The following is a 15,760-nucleotide window of genomic DNA, read 5'->3' on the forward strand; positions in this document are numbered from 1 at the left end:
GAGGCCCGCGTACCGCAAAAAAAAAAAAAAAAAAAAAAAAAAGCGAGGTATAATTGACACATAACATTATATTAGTTTGAGGCGTACAGTATAATGATTCACTATTTATATGTATTGTGAAATGATCACCACAATAAGTCTAGTTAACATTCAGCACCATAATGGTATCAAAAAACTTTTTTTTGTCATGATGAGAACTCTTAAGATCTACTCTTAGCATCTTTCAAATATTCATCTCCAGAACTTTCATTTTATAAAACTGAAACTCTATACTTATTAAAAAGTAAGTCTCATTCCCACCTCCCTTCTGCCCCTAGCAACCACCACTCTACTTTCTGTCTCTATAATTTTGACTACTTTAGATAACTCATATAAGTGAAATCATACAGTAATTGTCTTTTTGTGCCTAGCTTATTCAGTTAGCGTAATGTTCTCAAGTTTCATCCATGTTGTAGCATATTAGAGAATTTCCTTCCTTTTAAAGGCTGAATAATATTCCATTGTATGTATGTATCATATTTTGTTTATCCATTCAACCATCAATGGACACTTGGGTTGCTTCCATGTTTTAGCTGTTGTGAATAAATGGATGTACAAATATGTCTTCGAGACCCTGTTTTCAGGTCTTTTGGGTATATAGCCCAAAACAGAATTGTTGGATCATATGATAATTCTAATTTTTTGAGGAACCACAGCAGCTGTACCATTTTATATACCTACCAGCAGCGCACAAGAGTCCCAGTTTATCAACAGCCTAACACTTGTTTTCTGTTTTTTCTGATAATAGCCATTCTAATGAGTATGAGGAGATATCTCATTGTAGTTTTGATTTTCATTTCCTTATGATGAGTGACATTGAGCATTTTCATGAGTTTGACCATTTGTATATCTTCTTTGGAGAAATGTCTATTCAAGTCCTTTGCCTGTTTTTTAATCAGGTGGTTTTTGTTGTTGTGGTTGTTGAGTTTTAAGAGTTCTCTATATATTCTGGATATTAATCCCTTAGATATATGATTTGCAAATATTTTCTCACATTCTGTATGTTGCCTTTTTTCTCATGAAGTCCAATTTGTCTGTTTTTTTCTTTTGTTAACTGTGCCTTTGATGTCATATCCAAGAAATCATTTCCAAATCCAGTATTGTGAAGCTTTTGTCCTACATCATTTTCTTCTAACAGTTTTATTGTTTTAGGTCTTACATTTAAATGTTTGATCCATTTTGAGTTAATTTTTGTGTAATGTTTTAGGTAAAGGTCCAACTTTGTTCTTTTACACGTGGACATTCCAGTTTTCCCAGCATTATTTGTTGAAAAGACTGTCATTTTCCCATTGAGTGGTTTTGGCACCCTTGTCAAAAATCATTTGGGCATATATGTGAGAGTTTATTTCTGGGCTGTCTATTCTATTCCATTGGTCTATATGTTTGTCTTTTTTTTTTTTTTTTTTCTTTTTTTAAGTTTTTTGGCCACTCTGTGCGGCATGTGGCATCTTAGTTCTCTGACCAGGGATCGAACTCGCTCCCCCTGCAGTGAAAGGGCAGAGTCTTAACCACTGGACCTCCAGGGAAGTCCCTATATGTCTGTCTTTATGCCAGTACTACACTGTTTTGATTATTGTAGCTTTGTAGTAAGTTTTGAAATCAAGTTGTGTAAGTCTTCCTGTTTTGTTCCTCTTTTTCTTTTCTTAAAAAATTTTTATTGAAATGTAGTTGATTTACAGTGTTGTGTTAATTTCAGGCATATAGCAAAGTGATTCAGTTATACACACACACACATATACTTTTTTAGATTCTTTTCAATTGTAGGTTATTACAAGATATTGAGTGTAGTTTCCTGTCCTTGTTGGTTATCTATTTTATATATAGTCGTGTATATATTTTAAGCCCAAACTTCTGATTTATCCCTCCCTGCTCCCCACACCTTTCCCCTTTGGTGACCGTAAGTTTGTTTTCTATGTCTGTGAGTCTGTTTCCGTTTCGTAAATAAGTTCATTTGTATCATTATTTTAGATTCCACATATAAGAAATATCATATGATATTTGTCCTTCTCTGTCTGACTTCACTTAGTATGATAATCTCTAGGTCTTCTTTTTCAAGATTGTTTTGGTCCCTTGAGATTCCATATGAGTTTTAAGATGGGTTTTTCTATTTCTACAAAAAATATCATTGGGATTTTGATATGGATTGCACTGAATCTGTAGATCACTTTGGGTAGTATTGACATTTTAATATTAAGTCTTCCAGTTCATGAACATGTAATGTGTTTCCATTTATTTATGTCTTCTTTAATTTCTGTCCACAGTGTTTTATAGTTTTCATTGTACAAGTCTTTCACTTCCTTGGGTTAACTTAATTCCTAAGTATTTTATTCATTTTGATGCTATTGTAAATTGATTTATTTTGTAATTTACTTTTTAGATTGTTAGTTCATGTATCAAAGTACAACTGATTTTTTTTTTTGATTCTTTGGTCTCGCCCCCACTTCTTATTTTTATTTTTTATATTTTTTTATTTTTAAATATTTATTTATTTATTCATTTATTTATTAGGCTGCATTGGGTCTTAGTTGTGGCATGCAGGATCTTCGTTGCAGCACATGGGATCTTTCACCGCGGAGCGCAGGCTCTTCATTGTGGTGTGCGGGCTTCTCTCTAGTTGTGGTGCGTGGGCTCCAGAGCGCGTGGGCTCAGTAGTTGCAGTGCGCAGGCTTAGCTGCCTCACGGCATGTAGGATCTTAGTTTCTTGACCAGGGGTTGAACCCACGTCCCCTGCATTGGAAGGCAGATTCTTAACCACTGGACCACGAGGGAAGTCCCCAGAAGTACAACTGATTTTTGTGTGTTGACATTGTATCCTGCTGCTTTGCTGAATTTATCTATTTGTTCTAACTGTGTATGTGTGTGTGTGTGTGTGTGTGTGTGTGTGTAATCTTTAGCGTTTTCTGCGTATAAGATCATATCATCTGCAAACATATTTTACTTTTTCCTTTCCCTCTTAGATGTCTTTTATTTCTTTTTCTTTCCTAATTGCCCTGGCTATAACTTTCAGTACTGTGTGGAATAGAAGTGGCAAAAGTGGGCATTCTTACCTTGTTCCTGATCTTTGAGGAAAGGCTCTAGTCTTTGACCATTGTTCACTGTGGGTCTTCATATATGGCTTTTATTATGTTGAAGTAGTTTTCTTCTAATCCCCATTTTTTAGTGTTTTTATCATGAGAAGATATTGAATTTTGTCACATATTTTTTCTGTATCAATTAAGATGATCATGTGGGGTTTTTTTCCCTTTATTCTGTTAATATGGTGTTTTACATTGATCGATTTCCTTAAGTTGAACCATTCTTGTGTTCAAGGAATAAATCCTACTTGGTCATGGTGTATAATCCTTTTAGTATGCTGCTGAATTTGGTTTGGTGCTGTTTTGTTGAGAATTTTTGCATCAATGTTCATAAGGGATATTGCTTTTTTTTTTTGCGGTACGCAGGCCTCTCACTGTTGTGGCCTCTCCCGTTGCGGAGCACAGGCTCCAGCCAGACGTGCAGGCTCAGCGGCCATGGCTCACGGGCCTAGCTGCTCCGTGGCATGTGGGATCTTCCCGGACTGGGGCACGAACCCGTGTCCCCTACATCGGCAGGCGGACTCTCAACCACCGCGCCACCAGGGAAGCCCAGGCATATTGCTTTGTAGTGTCTTTGTCTGGCTAAGTCTCAGGGTAATGCTGGCCTCATAGAAAGAGTTAGATAATGTTCCCTTCTCTTCAGCCAGTTTTTGTTTTGTTTTGTTTTTGTTTTTTAAAGTTTGACAAGCATAAGTGTTTGGTAGAATTCACTAGTGAAGCCATTGGGTCCAGCACTTTTCTTTGTCAGGAAATTTTTGATTACTGATTCAATCTCCTTACTAGTTAGATTTTCTATTTCTTCATGATTTAGTATTGGTAGGTTTTGTGTTTCTAGGAATTTAAACATTTCATCTAGGTTACACAATTTGTTGGTATACAATTGTTCATAGTATTTTCTTGTAATCCTTTTTATTTCTATAGAATTGGTAGTAATGTACCCACTTCCATTTCTTATTTTAATAATTTGAATCTTCCTCTTTTTTTCTTAGTCCATCTAGCTAAATGTTTGTCAATTTTGTTGATCTTTTCAAAGAACCAGCTTTTGCTTTTATTGATTTTCTCTACTTTTCTGTTCTCTATTTCATTTATCTCTGCTCTAATCTTTGTTATTTTCTTCCTTCTGCTAGCTTTGGGTTTACTTTGTTCTTTTTATTTATTTTTTTCCTTGTTCCTTAAGTTGTAAAGCTAGGTTGTTAATTTGAGATCTTAGTTTTTTTGTTGTTGTTTATTTTTTATTTTATTATTATTATTTTTTTGAGATCTTAGTTTTTAATGTAAGCATTTGTAAATTTCTTCCTTAGCACCGCTTGTAAGTTTTGGTATATTGTATTTTCATTTTCACTTATCTCTAAGTATTTTCTAATTGCCCTTGTTATTTCTTCTTTGATCCAGTCATTGTTTTAAAATGTGTTGTTTAATTTTCACTGTATCGTAGATTTTCAAGCTTTCCTTCTGTTATTGATTTCTAAATTTATCTCATTGTGGTCAGAGAAGACACTTTGTATGATACCTATCTTTTAAAATCTGTCGAGACTTCATTTGTGCCCCAGCATATCATCTATCCTGGAAGATGTCACATGTGCACTTGCGAAGAATATGTATTCTATTGTTGTTAGGTAGAGTGTTCTGTATATGTCTGTTAGATCTATTGGGTCTGTTGCATTCTTTAAATCCTTTATTTCTTTACTTATCTTCTGTCTAGTTATTCTGTCCATTACTGTGAGTAGGGTATTGAAGTCTCCAAGTACTATTGTAGAACTATTTCTTCCTTCAATTCTGTCAGTTCTTGCTCCATATATATAATTTTTTTAAGATTTATTATTTATTTATTTATTTGCTTACTTATTTTTGGCTGCATCAGGTCTTAGTTGCAGCATGTGAGATCTTTGTTGAGGCATGCAGGGTCTTTCATTATGGCGCGCAGGCTTCTCTCTAGTTGTGGCGTGTGGGTTTTCTCTTCTCTAGTTGTGGCATGCAGGCTGGGTGGGTGGGCTCTGTAGTTGTGGCATGCGGGTTCCAGAGCACATGGGTTCTGTAGTTTGCAGCACGCAGGCTCTCTAGTTGAGGCGCACAGGCTCAGTATTTGTGGCTTATGGGCTTAGTGGCCCCCTGGCATGTGGGATCTTAGTTCTCTGACCAGGGATTGAACCCGCGTCCCCTGCATTGCAAGGCAGATTCTTTACCACTAGACCACCAGGGAAGTCCTTGCTCCATATATTTTGATGGTCTCGGTCTGTCAGGTGCATAAATGTTTCTAATTATTAAATCTTCTTTCTGTATTGAACTTTTTATTAATGTGTAATGTCCTTCTTTGTCTCTTGTAAGCTTTTTTTATTTAAAGTCTGTTTTTGTCTGATGTTAGTCCAGCCATCCCTGCTCTCTTTTGGTTGCTATTTGCATGGAATATATTTTTCCATTCTTTCACTTTCAATCTATTTGTGATTTTGAATATAAAGTGAGTCTCTTGTAGGCAGCCTATAGTTAGATAGTGTGTTTTTATCCATTCTGCCATTCTCAGTCTTTCAATTATAGAGTTTAATCCATTTGCATTTAAAGTAATGACTGATAAGGAGGGACTTCTTTCATTGTGCTGTTTGTTTTCAATGATTTTAGATTTTTTGTCCCTCATTTTCTACATTACTGTATTTTTGTGTGTTTAATCAGTTTTTTGTAGTGAAATGGTTAAATTCCTGTCTCGTTTCCTTTTGTGTATAAGCTGTAGCTATTTTCTTTATGGTTACCATGGGGACTCCATTTAACATCCTAAAGTTATAACACTCTAATTGAATTTATACCAACTTAACTTCAATAACATACAAAATTTTTGCTCCTTTACAGCTCCATCCCCACCCTTTTTGGTTGTTGATGTCACAAAATTACATCTTTATACATTGTGTGCCCAAAAATATAAACTAATAATTCTTTTAAATGCATTAGTCTCTTAAATTATGTAGAGAACAAGATCTGGAGTTACAAACCAAAGTTGCAGTAATATTAGGTTTTAAACTGATAGTTGGTTGTTTTTATTTATGTATTAGTCTTTTAAAATCATGTAGAAAACAAAAAGTACAGTTACAAAACATTGTTACAATAATACTAGCTTTTGTAATTGCTCATGTATTTTACCTTTATCAAGTTCTTTATTTCTCCATATGCCTTCAAATTACCATCTAGTGTTCTTTCATTTCATGTTACAGGACTCCCTTGAGCATTTCCAGCAGGGCAGGTCTGGTGGTTATGAACTCCCTCAGCTTTTGTTTATCTGTGAATGTCTTAATTTACCCCTCAGTTTTGAAAGACAGTTTTGCCACATATAGGATTCTGGGTTGACGGGTGTTTTTTTTTTAGCGCTTTGATTATATCTGCCTTCTTGCCTCCAAAGTTTCTGATGAGAAATCTGCTCATAATCTCACTGATGATCTCTTGTGTGTGACAAGTAGCTTCTCTATTGCTTTCAAGATTCTCTATCTTTTTTTTTTTTTTTTTTTTTTTTTGCGGTACGTGGGCCCCCCACCGCTGCGGCCTTTCCCGTCGCGGAGCACAGGCTCCGGACACGCAGGCCCAGCGGCCACGACCCACGGGCCCAGCCGCTCCGTGGCATGCGGGATCCTCCCAGACCGGGGCACGAACCCGCGTCCCCTGCATCGGCAGGCGGACTCCCAACCACTGCGCCACCAGGGAAGCCCAAGATTCTCTATCTTTTGAAAGTTTGATTACAATGTGTCTCACTGTCTCTTGGAGTTCATTAAGCTTCTTGGATGTTTACAGTCATGTCTTTCACCAGATATGGGAAGTTTTCAGCCATTATTTCTTCAAACATTCTTCCCTTTCCCTCCTCCCCTTCTCCAGTTTACACGATGCTATGTTAGTTTGCTTGATAGAGCCCCACAGGTCCCTTAGGCTCTGTTCACTTTTCTTCAGTCTTTTCTTTCTCATCCTCAGACTCAATAATTTCAATTGTGCTATCTTCAAATTCCCTGATTCTTTCTTCTGCCTTTGAATAATCCCTTTAGTGATTTTTTAAAAATTTAAGTAATCATACTCTTCAGCTCCAGAATTTCTCTTTTGATTTCTTTTTAGGTTTTCTAATATTTCCATTTTGCTCATACTTTGTTTTCTTGACTTTTCCCACATCTTCCTTTATTTCTCTGAGCATCTTTAAGACTGTTGTTTTAAAGTCTTTAAATTAAAAACAAAAACAAAACAAAAAATGCACTAGGCATCTGAGGAAAAAAAAATTCTCATTACAGAAACTGCTAGCTTAGGAACATATTACGAATCCAAGTTTACATAATTAAAGTGAATCTTTGGATGAAAAACTAAATAAATTCTTTAATATATCTCCCAACAGGTCGTTTTTAGGGAAAGTTTCTGTTGATTTATTTTTAAATTTTATTTATTTATTTATTTTGTGGTACAGGGGCCTCTCACTGTTGTGGCCTCTCCCGTTGCAGAGCACAGGCTCCAGATGCGCAGGCTCAGCGGCCATGGCTCACGGGCCCAGCCGCTCCGCGGCATGTGGGATCTTCCCAGACTGGGGCACGAACCCGTGTCCCCTGCATTGGCAGGCGGACTCTCAACCACTGTGCCACCAGGGAAGCCCTGTTGATTTATTTTTTTCCTTTGTATTGGCCACACTTGCTTGTTTCTTTGTGTGCCTTGTGATTTTTTTGTTGAAAACTAGACATTTGAATCTAATAATTTGATCACTCTGGAAATCAGATTCTCCCCCTTTCTCCAGATTTGCTGGTTTTTGTTATTATTATATTTTTAAATTGTTGTAAGCTGTCTCTGAACCAAGGGTCAGCCTAAGGTGTAAACTTAAGGTCTTCTCAGGTCTTTTCTAAGCCTTTCCCTGGGCATGCATTGGTTACTTTGAAATTTTTTCTGTATATGAAGTTGTTTTTGAACGTCCTAGTCTTTGATGTCCGGCTCCCAAAAGGGAATAAAGAAAAATGAAGTGGGGAGGAAGGGGACCACCCCTTTAATTCCCCTGAAGGTCACTTCAGCCAGAGGGGTAGGGGCTTGCAACGGTGGGAGGAGGTACAACAACAGTGGTTGCCTACCTCTTTGTCTCTACCTTTGTAATCAAAAGCAGCAGTCAGTGATCACAACACAGATCCCAGATATTTGAAGGACAGGTTCCTTTTTGCCTACCCTCGCTTCAGCAAGCTACGTGCCAGCTGTTCCAAGAACAGGTGCACAGCTGCCTGTTCCCTAGCTGGGGGTGGGAGGGTGAGAATCTGCTACTGAGCTCAGAACTGAAATTGCCTGAAATTAACCACAATTTACCATCCAAGTCTTCTCCTGGAAATTATAAGCCTTCAATAGACTCCAGAGTTCCAAAATAGTTAGACAGATTCTGCCAGTGTAATTGTTGTCTAGGTGGGGAGACAGATTTCTGATGCAGCATCCTCTGCAGTGCAGATTTAATTTGTCTTTATTAGACTGAAGTTTCACTTCATTCCACATGTTTATATCCTACACCACTTTTTCTGTCGGGTTATTGTTTTGTTTGTTTTTTGTTAGAGCTCTCTCTTTATATTTAGCTCTTTGTATATATTACACATTTTTTCCCACTTTTTTTTTTTTTTTTTTTGCGGTACGCGAGCCTCTCACTGCTGTGGCCTCTCCTGTTGCGGAGCACAGGCTCCGGACGCGCAGGCCCAGCGACCATGGCTCACGGGCCCAGCCGCTCCGCGGCATGTGGGATCCTCCCGGACCGGAGCACGAACCCGTGTCCCCTGCATTGGCAGGCGGACTCCCAACCACTACGCCACCGGGGAAGCCCCCACATTTTTTAATTTATCTTTTGATCTTTCTTATGGTGGGTTTTGCCATGCTTTAATATTTTATTTTTATGTGTCTGAGTTTATCCAAAGTATCTTACATAGTTATGTTAGTCAGTACTTGAACATATACAAAAATGTGTTCAGTTTCTGGAGGAGCAAATGAGAAGTTGGTAACATTGGTTGCCTTTGGGTAGCTGGAGTTACCTCTCTGGATTGTGGGGGGTGTTCTTTTTCTTTTCTTTTTTTCAAATCTTTAATAACCATTAGAACAAAAAGAAGAAAAGCAAACCAAAACCTGCAGCAGAACCAAGTAACAGTATCCCAGATTCCAATAAACTGGTTTCCATTCAAGAGGAACAGTCTGCGCCTTCCTCAGAGAAAGGTGGTATTAATGGTTACCATGTCAACGGTGCCATCAATGATACTGAATCTGTGGACTCACTCAGTGAAGGTATGGAGGCACTTTCAATAGATGCCAGAGAATTGGAGGATCCTGAGTCTGCCACACAAGATATGCTGGATAGAACAGGTGAGTACATTAACAACAGGTCTTTGAAAAGTTCCATTCTATTGAAAAATACAGGGGCTTCCTGGTTGAGAAACCAATCAATAAATTAAATCTAGTTAGTCTTTTAGTTTTGTTACCTCTCATGTGAAAGAGTCACATTTTGTAATTATCAAAGGCCTAGAAAAATATAATTCTTGTTCCATTGTCTCATATTTTAATTTTAGTCTAAATCAGCCTTATGGAAATCTTCTAATTTAATAGTCCCGTAGTACTTAGAGATTACAGAACATGACCTTAAGGTGTTTTTTTAATTTCACACTTATTAAGGAAAATGATGATGATGAGTTGATGTTGATATTATTATTCTAAAACCCAACGCAATGAGGAATATATAAGCATAACTGTAATCCCATGGCTTTCATTAGAAGTAGACTGTTGGTTTTTTTAGTCCCACATTTGTTTTTTAGTAAAGAATTAAGGTTAGTTTTATTTGTAAATTCAGGTATCTTGTACATTTTGTTTCATTAACCATTTTGATGAGTGCTGGGAAGATATTGGGAATATATTTTTTAAGATAGGCTTTTTAATTACTTGTTTGTTAATCCAGTTCTACTTGCTCTGTTGCTGCTGGCTTTATAAATGTAATGCCAATTTTAAAATTATGCTGTACTTTTCAGATGTTCTTTTATTGATTAGTTCACATGCACACACACACAAAGACTTAGAGAAAAACATAGCACCTCAAACAAACCAAAGATAGTCAATGGCTTTCATTTTCTTCTGAACTAGCTTTCCTCTCATTTCCTAACGCTTTGCCCTTTCTATTCCCTAAAGCTTTTAAAACCCTTCTTTCCCTGGGACAGTGTAAAAATCTTTTCCTCGACATAACTTACAGAAGCTTGTCAGAAGGTGGTGATATTGACTCTCTTCACTTTCTTGTGCCCAGAACTACAAGGAAGTTACCAAGGTACAGGGAATGAGCTAGCCTGTCTGGAGATGGGTTCACAAAGCACCCTCCTCTTCAGTTAGGATGCCTTTTAGGGCTAAGCCAGATAACACTCATAGCCTCACTGACTCTGCTCTTTGTTCTATTTTGTCAGTTGATTCTGTTCACAACCTTTAAAGAGGCATCGTTTTGGCGCATTTTTACCTTTTTTCTTTGTGTATATTTTAGACTGCTTGATTGACCCCTAAATTGTGCTCTAATATACTGGCCGCTTCCTTTGACAGGATCCATGCTGGAGAATGGTGTCTCTGATTTTGAGTCCAGGCCTTTGACTGTGCACTCTGCTCAGAATTCTCAACAGAATAGAAATGCTGCCAAATCTCTCTCAAGACCTGCCATAGGACCTCAGCTTTCAAATCTAGGAATGGAAGGTGTTCCACTCTCTTCCACCAACAAAAAGCTAGGTAAGTCAGAGGCCTTCCTTTGAGAGAAAACAATAAAATCTGTGTTTTTAGCTCAAGAGGGCAAATTATCTTTGTTCTCATAGGTAAGGTTTCAGAATGGGCAGCAGGTAATACTTTTTCTGTTTTCCAGGCAGTGTCTACCCACCCTTTCCCCGTTTTGTGTACACAGTTGGAGTCTGATAGTAGTTTAGATGCTGTACAGTCTTGCTACAATAATGGGGATCGTTTTTGTGAGTGAAAGTCAAGGATGCCAGGATGACTTTTCTGCTAACATTAACGTGTTTGTTTTATTTGCTTTACTGCAACATTTCTGTGCTATTTCCTTCACTTTTATGTCCTGGTTGACTCAACAGTAGAAAGCTCTGCCATCTCTGAAATGACACTTTGAAGAAATATTTTAATTTCTCTTCACCACTTCATGCTCTTACTGATACGTGTAAGACTATAGCTTTAAACAAGGTCATTTTCTCTTAAGCATTTACTTAGCATTGACTGATGGTAGCCATTTGCTTTTCTTTTAAACTATAACAGTTATTTAAATAATCAGCCAATAATTAAACAGATTGAGATAATAGCCCTTCTGCCATACATCTAAGCATGGCAGTCCACTCACCTGAACAAATGAAACAGAGAAATGTAAAAGACACTTGTAACCTGTAGCTCTTTATTGAATTATTTATTCCACATGAGCCAAACTTAATTAGCGAGGCTCTCCTTTTTCATCTTTCTAATATAGTCCTCAACTTGGTGCAGAAAGGCAAGTCTGAGACTGTTTAGTCAAGCAAAACTGAAGGCACAGGGCTTGAAAGCTTTTAGGTAGATGTTAAAGAAATCAAGTTGAGATGAGGAAGGATTTAAATAAAAAATTGAAAATCTGTATCTTGGCACATTATACATTTGTTAGATCAGTTATTCCAACTACCAGTTGTAATAATTTTGACATTGGTGAATATAAAAAGGTTAACAGAACTCTCAGAAACTGGTTAAAATGTGTTGGGCAGGTAAATGTATTTCATCTTTATCTCCAGTGTTGACTTACCCACATACAATGCTTCAAACTGTACTACCGAGAAAGAACTTTATCAGTTTTGTAATGTCTGCATGGTGAATTGTATTCCACTAAATCCTGTTATTTAGAGAGTTTTGAAAATTTGGTACCTACTGACATAGGTTTTCTTTTAGTTTTTTTCTCTCTGTGTTTCATTTCATTTTGGATAGTTTCTACAATTGACGTCTTCAAATTTATTAATCTTTTTTTCTTTAATAGTTTTTAATCTGCTGTTAATCCAATCCAGTGTAGTTTTCATCTCAGACATTGTGTGTTTTGGTTTTTTTTTTTCATCTCTAGAGGTTCAGTCGGGGTCTTTTTAAATATCTTCCATGTCTCTCCTTAACGTGCTTAGGCTTTTCCTCTACCTTCTTGAACATATGGTATCTGATTACATTAGCTCTTTTGATGTCCTTACCTACTTGATTCTACATCTGTGTCATTTCTGCACCTGTTTCTATTCATTGATTTTTCTCTTCATTATGGATCAGTCATATTTTTCTGCCTCTAGTAATTTTTTATTGGATGCCAGACATTGTGAATTTCTCTTTGTTGATTGCTAGATATTTTTGTATTTCTTTAAATATTCTTGTGATTTATTCTGGGACTGTTACTTGGAAACAATCTGAAGCTTGCTTTTTTAAGCTTTGTTAGATGGAAATAGAGCAACCTTTAGTCTAGAGCTAATTACTGAGGCAGTACCCTTCTAAGTACTCTACCGGGTACCCCACTCTGGCTGGTATGAACATGAACTATTCCTGGTCTGGGTAAGCTCTGAGGATTATTCCCCCTGCTGCTTTCCAGTGGTTCTTTTACCCGAAACATCGGGTAGTTTCTGCACACCCATGCACTCAGAATCCTCTGTAGGTCTTTGTACAATTTTTTCATTTTTGCGTAGCTTTCTCCTCTCCAGTATTCTGCCCTGAGAATTCTAGCCACCTTGGCCTCACTGAATTCTCAACTCTGTCCCCTCAATTCAGGGAGACTTCCAGGCTCAGTTTCGGATTTCTCCTCCTTGCATTGCAGCCTGGACACTCTCTTATGGCAGTAAGTGGGGGCAGTCACAGTCCTCACTTCTTTTGTGTCTGTTTTCTTCGCAGGGGGGTGGGGGGTAGTGGGTGAGAAGTACTCTGCCTATTGTTCATTGTCTGAAAACCACTGTTTCATATATTTTGTGTGTGTCTGAAGTTTTTTAAGACAGGAGGGTAAATCCGATTCCTACTACTCCATCTTGTCTACAGTACTTACTTAAAAAAAAAAAATCTATGAAAACATTAGTTTTTTTGTTGAGGAGTGTGGCCATTTAGGAAGTATTCTTAGTCCATGTGACATTTGTTACGTTACATGCTTAGGTGTTCAGATCCAGCTTTCAAGTCACCTGTGCTCCTTTTTTTATTGGGGTTTTTTCAAGGTTCTAATATTGAAAAATCTGTGAAAGACCTCCAGCGCTGCACAGTGTCTCTTGCACGATATCGAGTTGTAGTTAAAGAAGAGATGGATGCTTCCATTAAGAAAATGAAACAAGCTTTTGCTGAATTGCAGAGCTGGTAAGTTACGTTGCTTTTGATATCAGTAGCACGAAAATGATCGTTTAAAAAAGATGGTTAGTCATTCACCAAATTCTTTAATTCCAAACTCTTAACTACTCTACATAGTGGAGAAAGACTTAAAAATCCTATGCTGTGTTTAGCTTTCTGCTTCATTCTACTTGTGGTCACAGTGTGGGAATGAGTGGTAGAGAGAACTCGTAATGCTTTAGGAATGGGCCTAAATTAATATTAACATTGTTCGGAAAGGGACAAATAATTAAAGAGTAGGTCATGCATCCTTACATTAGGGTCTGTCTTTTAAACGAGGAATCTGTAACCAATGACATGATGTTTTTGAACAAAGTTATAAAGTAGAAAAGATGTCTTTGTTTTCCTAATGCATCCCACCCTAATGGTCTCTTCTGTGCCCTATTATTAATCATTGATTTATTTTAATTTTGTGTTTTTTAAGCTTGTTTTTAAAAATTCTATCTTAAAATATATGTGTTCTGTAGGGGAAATAGGGTTTAGTAGTTAAAGAGGTTTGAAAATACTTAAATTTTTTTTTACTACTGGACTTCTTAATGCCTTTTCAGTGCTAATCTGCATTGTGAATTTACAAGAGGGAGCTATTTATCGAATATATTTGATTATAGATTAGAGAATCTTTGGGAGGAGAAATATATTCTAATTTTTTTCTAGAACACTGAAGCTGTTTTAACTATTAGATAGTAAAGTGGTAACTAATTTTTAAACCATAACTCCTTTCGGGGGGGTATTTGCATTTTATAAGGGACTTTTTTGAAAATGGAAAAGACCTAAGGACCAAATTAAGTAAAATGATAGGAAGACAAGCAGCTAGGTTGATATTTGGGGATTTAAGACTGTCCATTCTGCTTACTTGTAAAACTTGCGTGGATCTGAAATGTGAGAGGAAGTTTTCATGAATAGGGAGGACCTACACCACTCTTCCTCCCAACCGTCCATCCGTTTTCTTGCCTGTCTGTGGGCTGTTTCCTGAGGTCATATTCAGCCATGTCTCTGTTCACAAACTTAGTCTGGTCACTTCATGCCACAGCAGACAAAAGATAGAGGGAGCGTGGGTAGCCTCAGTCCTCCTGTTCTGTGGAATTGAAGAAGGGAGTGAATTAACAAAGATGTAAAATAAAGCCTCCAGAAAGTTGCTGACCACGGCTCTTATCATTTGCAAAGTGTAGAGTGGTCCACGAACCAAAAAGTACTTTTAGGATAATTCATCTGCTAGTCTACCCATGCTTTGTCCTGAATCCCGAGTTTCCCCTTTCAGGTTTTACAGCTAGAAATTCAATGTCATATCTTCAGTTTTTCTTCTATACATTTTTGCTCTAGCCAGATTACTCGTCTCAAAACTTAACGTACACATTTCCTCTTCCATATACTAGTTAAGGCCATTTTTCCAGCCTAATAATGCTCTCCTATATTTTCTGCTTATCTAAATCCAACCAATTCTCCAAAATTCACCTTTAATAAACTAACTTCCCCTGGAAATTTTTCTAGGTAGCTGATTTCTCCTCTCCCTGACCCTCTGGGAGGAAGCCCCGTGCCCTTTGCTCTGGATTATTATCGTATCAGATATTGTTGGCTCAAGAAAAGAATAAAGAGCTAAGAGCAGAGCATCACAACTTTGCCTTGACAAACCTCCGGTCTCCATGATTATTTAGTTTACTGATTACTTAGCCACAGGATGATTCCATTCAGAACCAGCCTGAACCCGGAAATACAGTTCCGGGAGAGAGATTTGTGAGTCCTTGTTGACTTGGAACCCAGTCAGGGGGAGCCTCCTTTAATAAATGACAAATGAAATGGTTTCCTGCCTAGAAACTGTGTATTTAGGATTGATTAGCAGGCGTAGAAACCAGGTCAATTTAACTTGAGGAAAGACATTACCTGCCCTTTCCTGCTGGTGTAAAGCCTTCTCTCTGGATGATTGGGTTTTTAAACTGGCTTATTTCAATGCCCCTGTAATTTCTACGTCAAGATATAATTGGCAGGTGAGCTAACTCCCTTTGGCACTGAACCAGAGCTTGGAGTTAATGTCACTTAGGAAGCCATTTTTTGCGTTGGTTACAGTATAAAAGAAAAGAAAAGCGTTCTAACAAATTTGCAACGGTAAGATTACATTACACCTGACGGGGCATTAGGGGAATTATGCCGATAACTGCTTTCCCATCGAGGCCAAATGAAAGCTGACATTTACCTGTGGGAAGGTAAAAGCAGAGGCGTCCCAGGATGTAAAACGTCAAATCTGTTCTTACTGGTGATCCAGTGATAATCATCTCTAGACCCAGGTTTACTTTTCTTGTTAATTAATAAAATTTGTC

General features: G+C 37.5%; 1 protein-coding gene across 1 annotated transcript in view; it reads left to right on the forward strand.

Moving 5' to 3' along the window:
• SPATS2 (spermatogenesis associated serine rich 2) overlaps positions 1-15,760 on the forward strand; it is a 75,990-nt gene that overhangs the window by 41,450 nt on the left and 18,780 nt on the right. The window contains exons 5-7 of the mRNA XM_060024716.1: positions 9,173-9,434; positions 10,644-10,823; positions 13,283-13,418. Of these exons, the coding sequence (XP_059880699.1) occupies positions 9,173-9,434; positions 10,644-10,823; positions 13,283-13,418 (578 nt within the window). The remainder of the gene's footprint in view (positions 1-9,172; positions 9,435-10,643; positions 10,824-13,282; positions 13,419-15,760) is intronic.

This window comes from Delphinus delphis, chromosome 11 (assembly GCF_949987515.2).
Source record: "Delphinus delphis chromosome 11, mDelDel1.2, whole genome shotgun sequence".
In the NCBI taxonomy this organism is placed as follows: domain Eukaryota; kingdom Metazoa; phylum Chordata; class Mammalia; order Artiodactyla; family Delphinidae; genus Delphinus; species Delphinus delphis.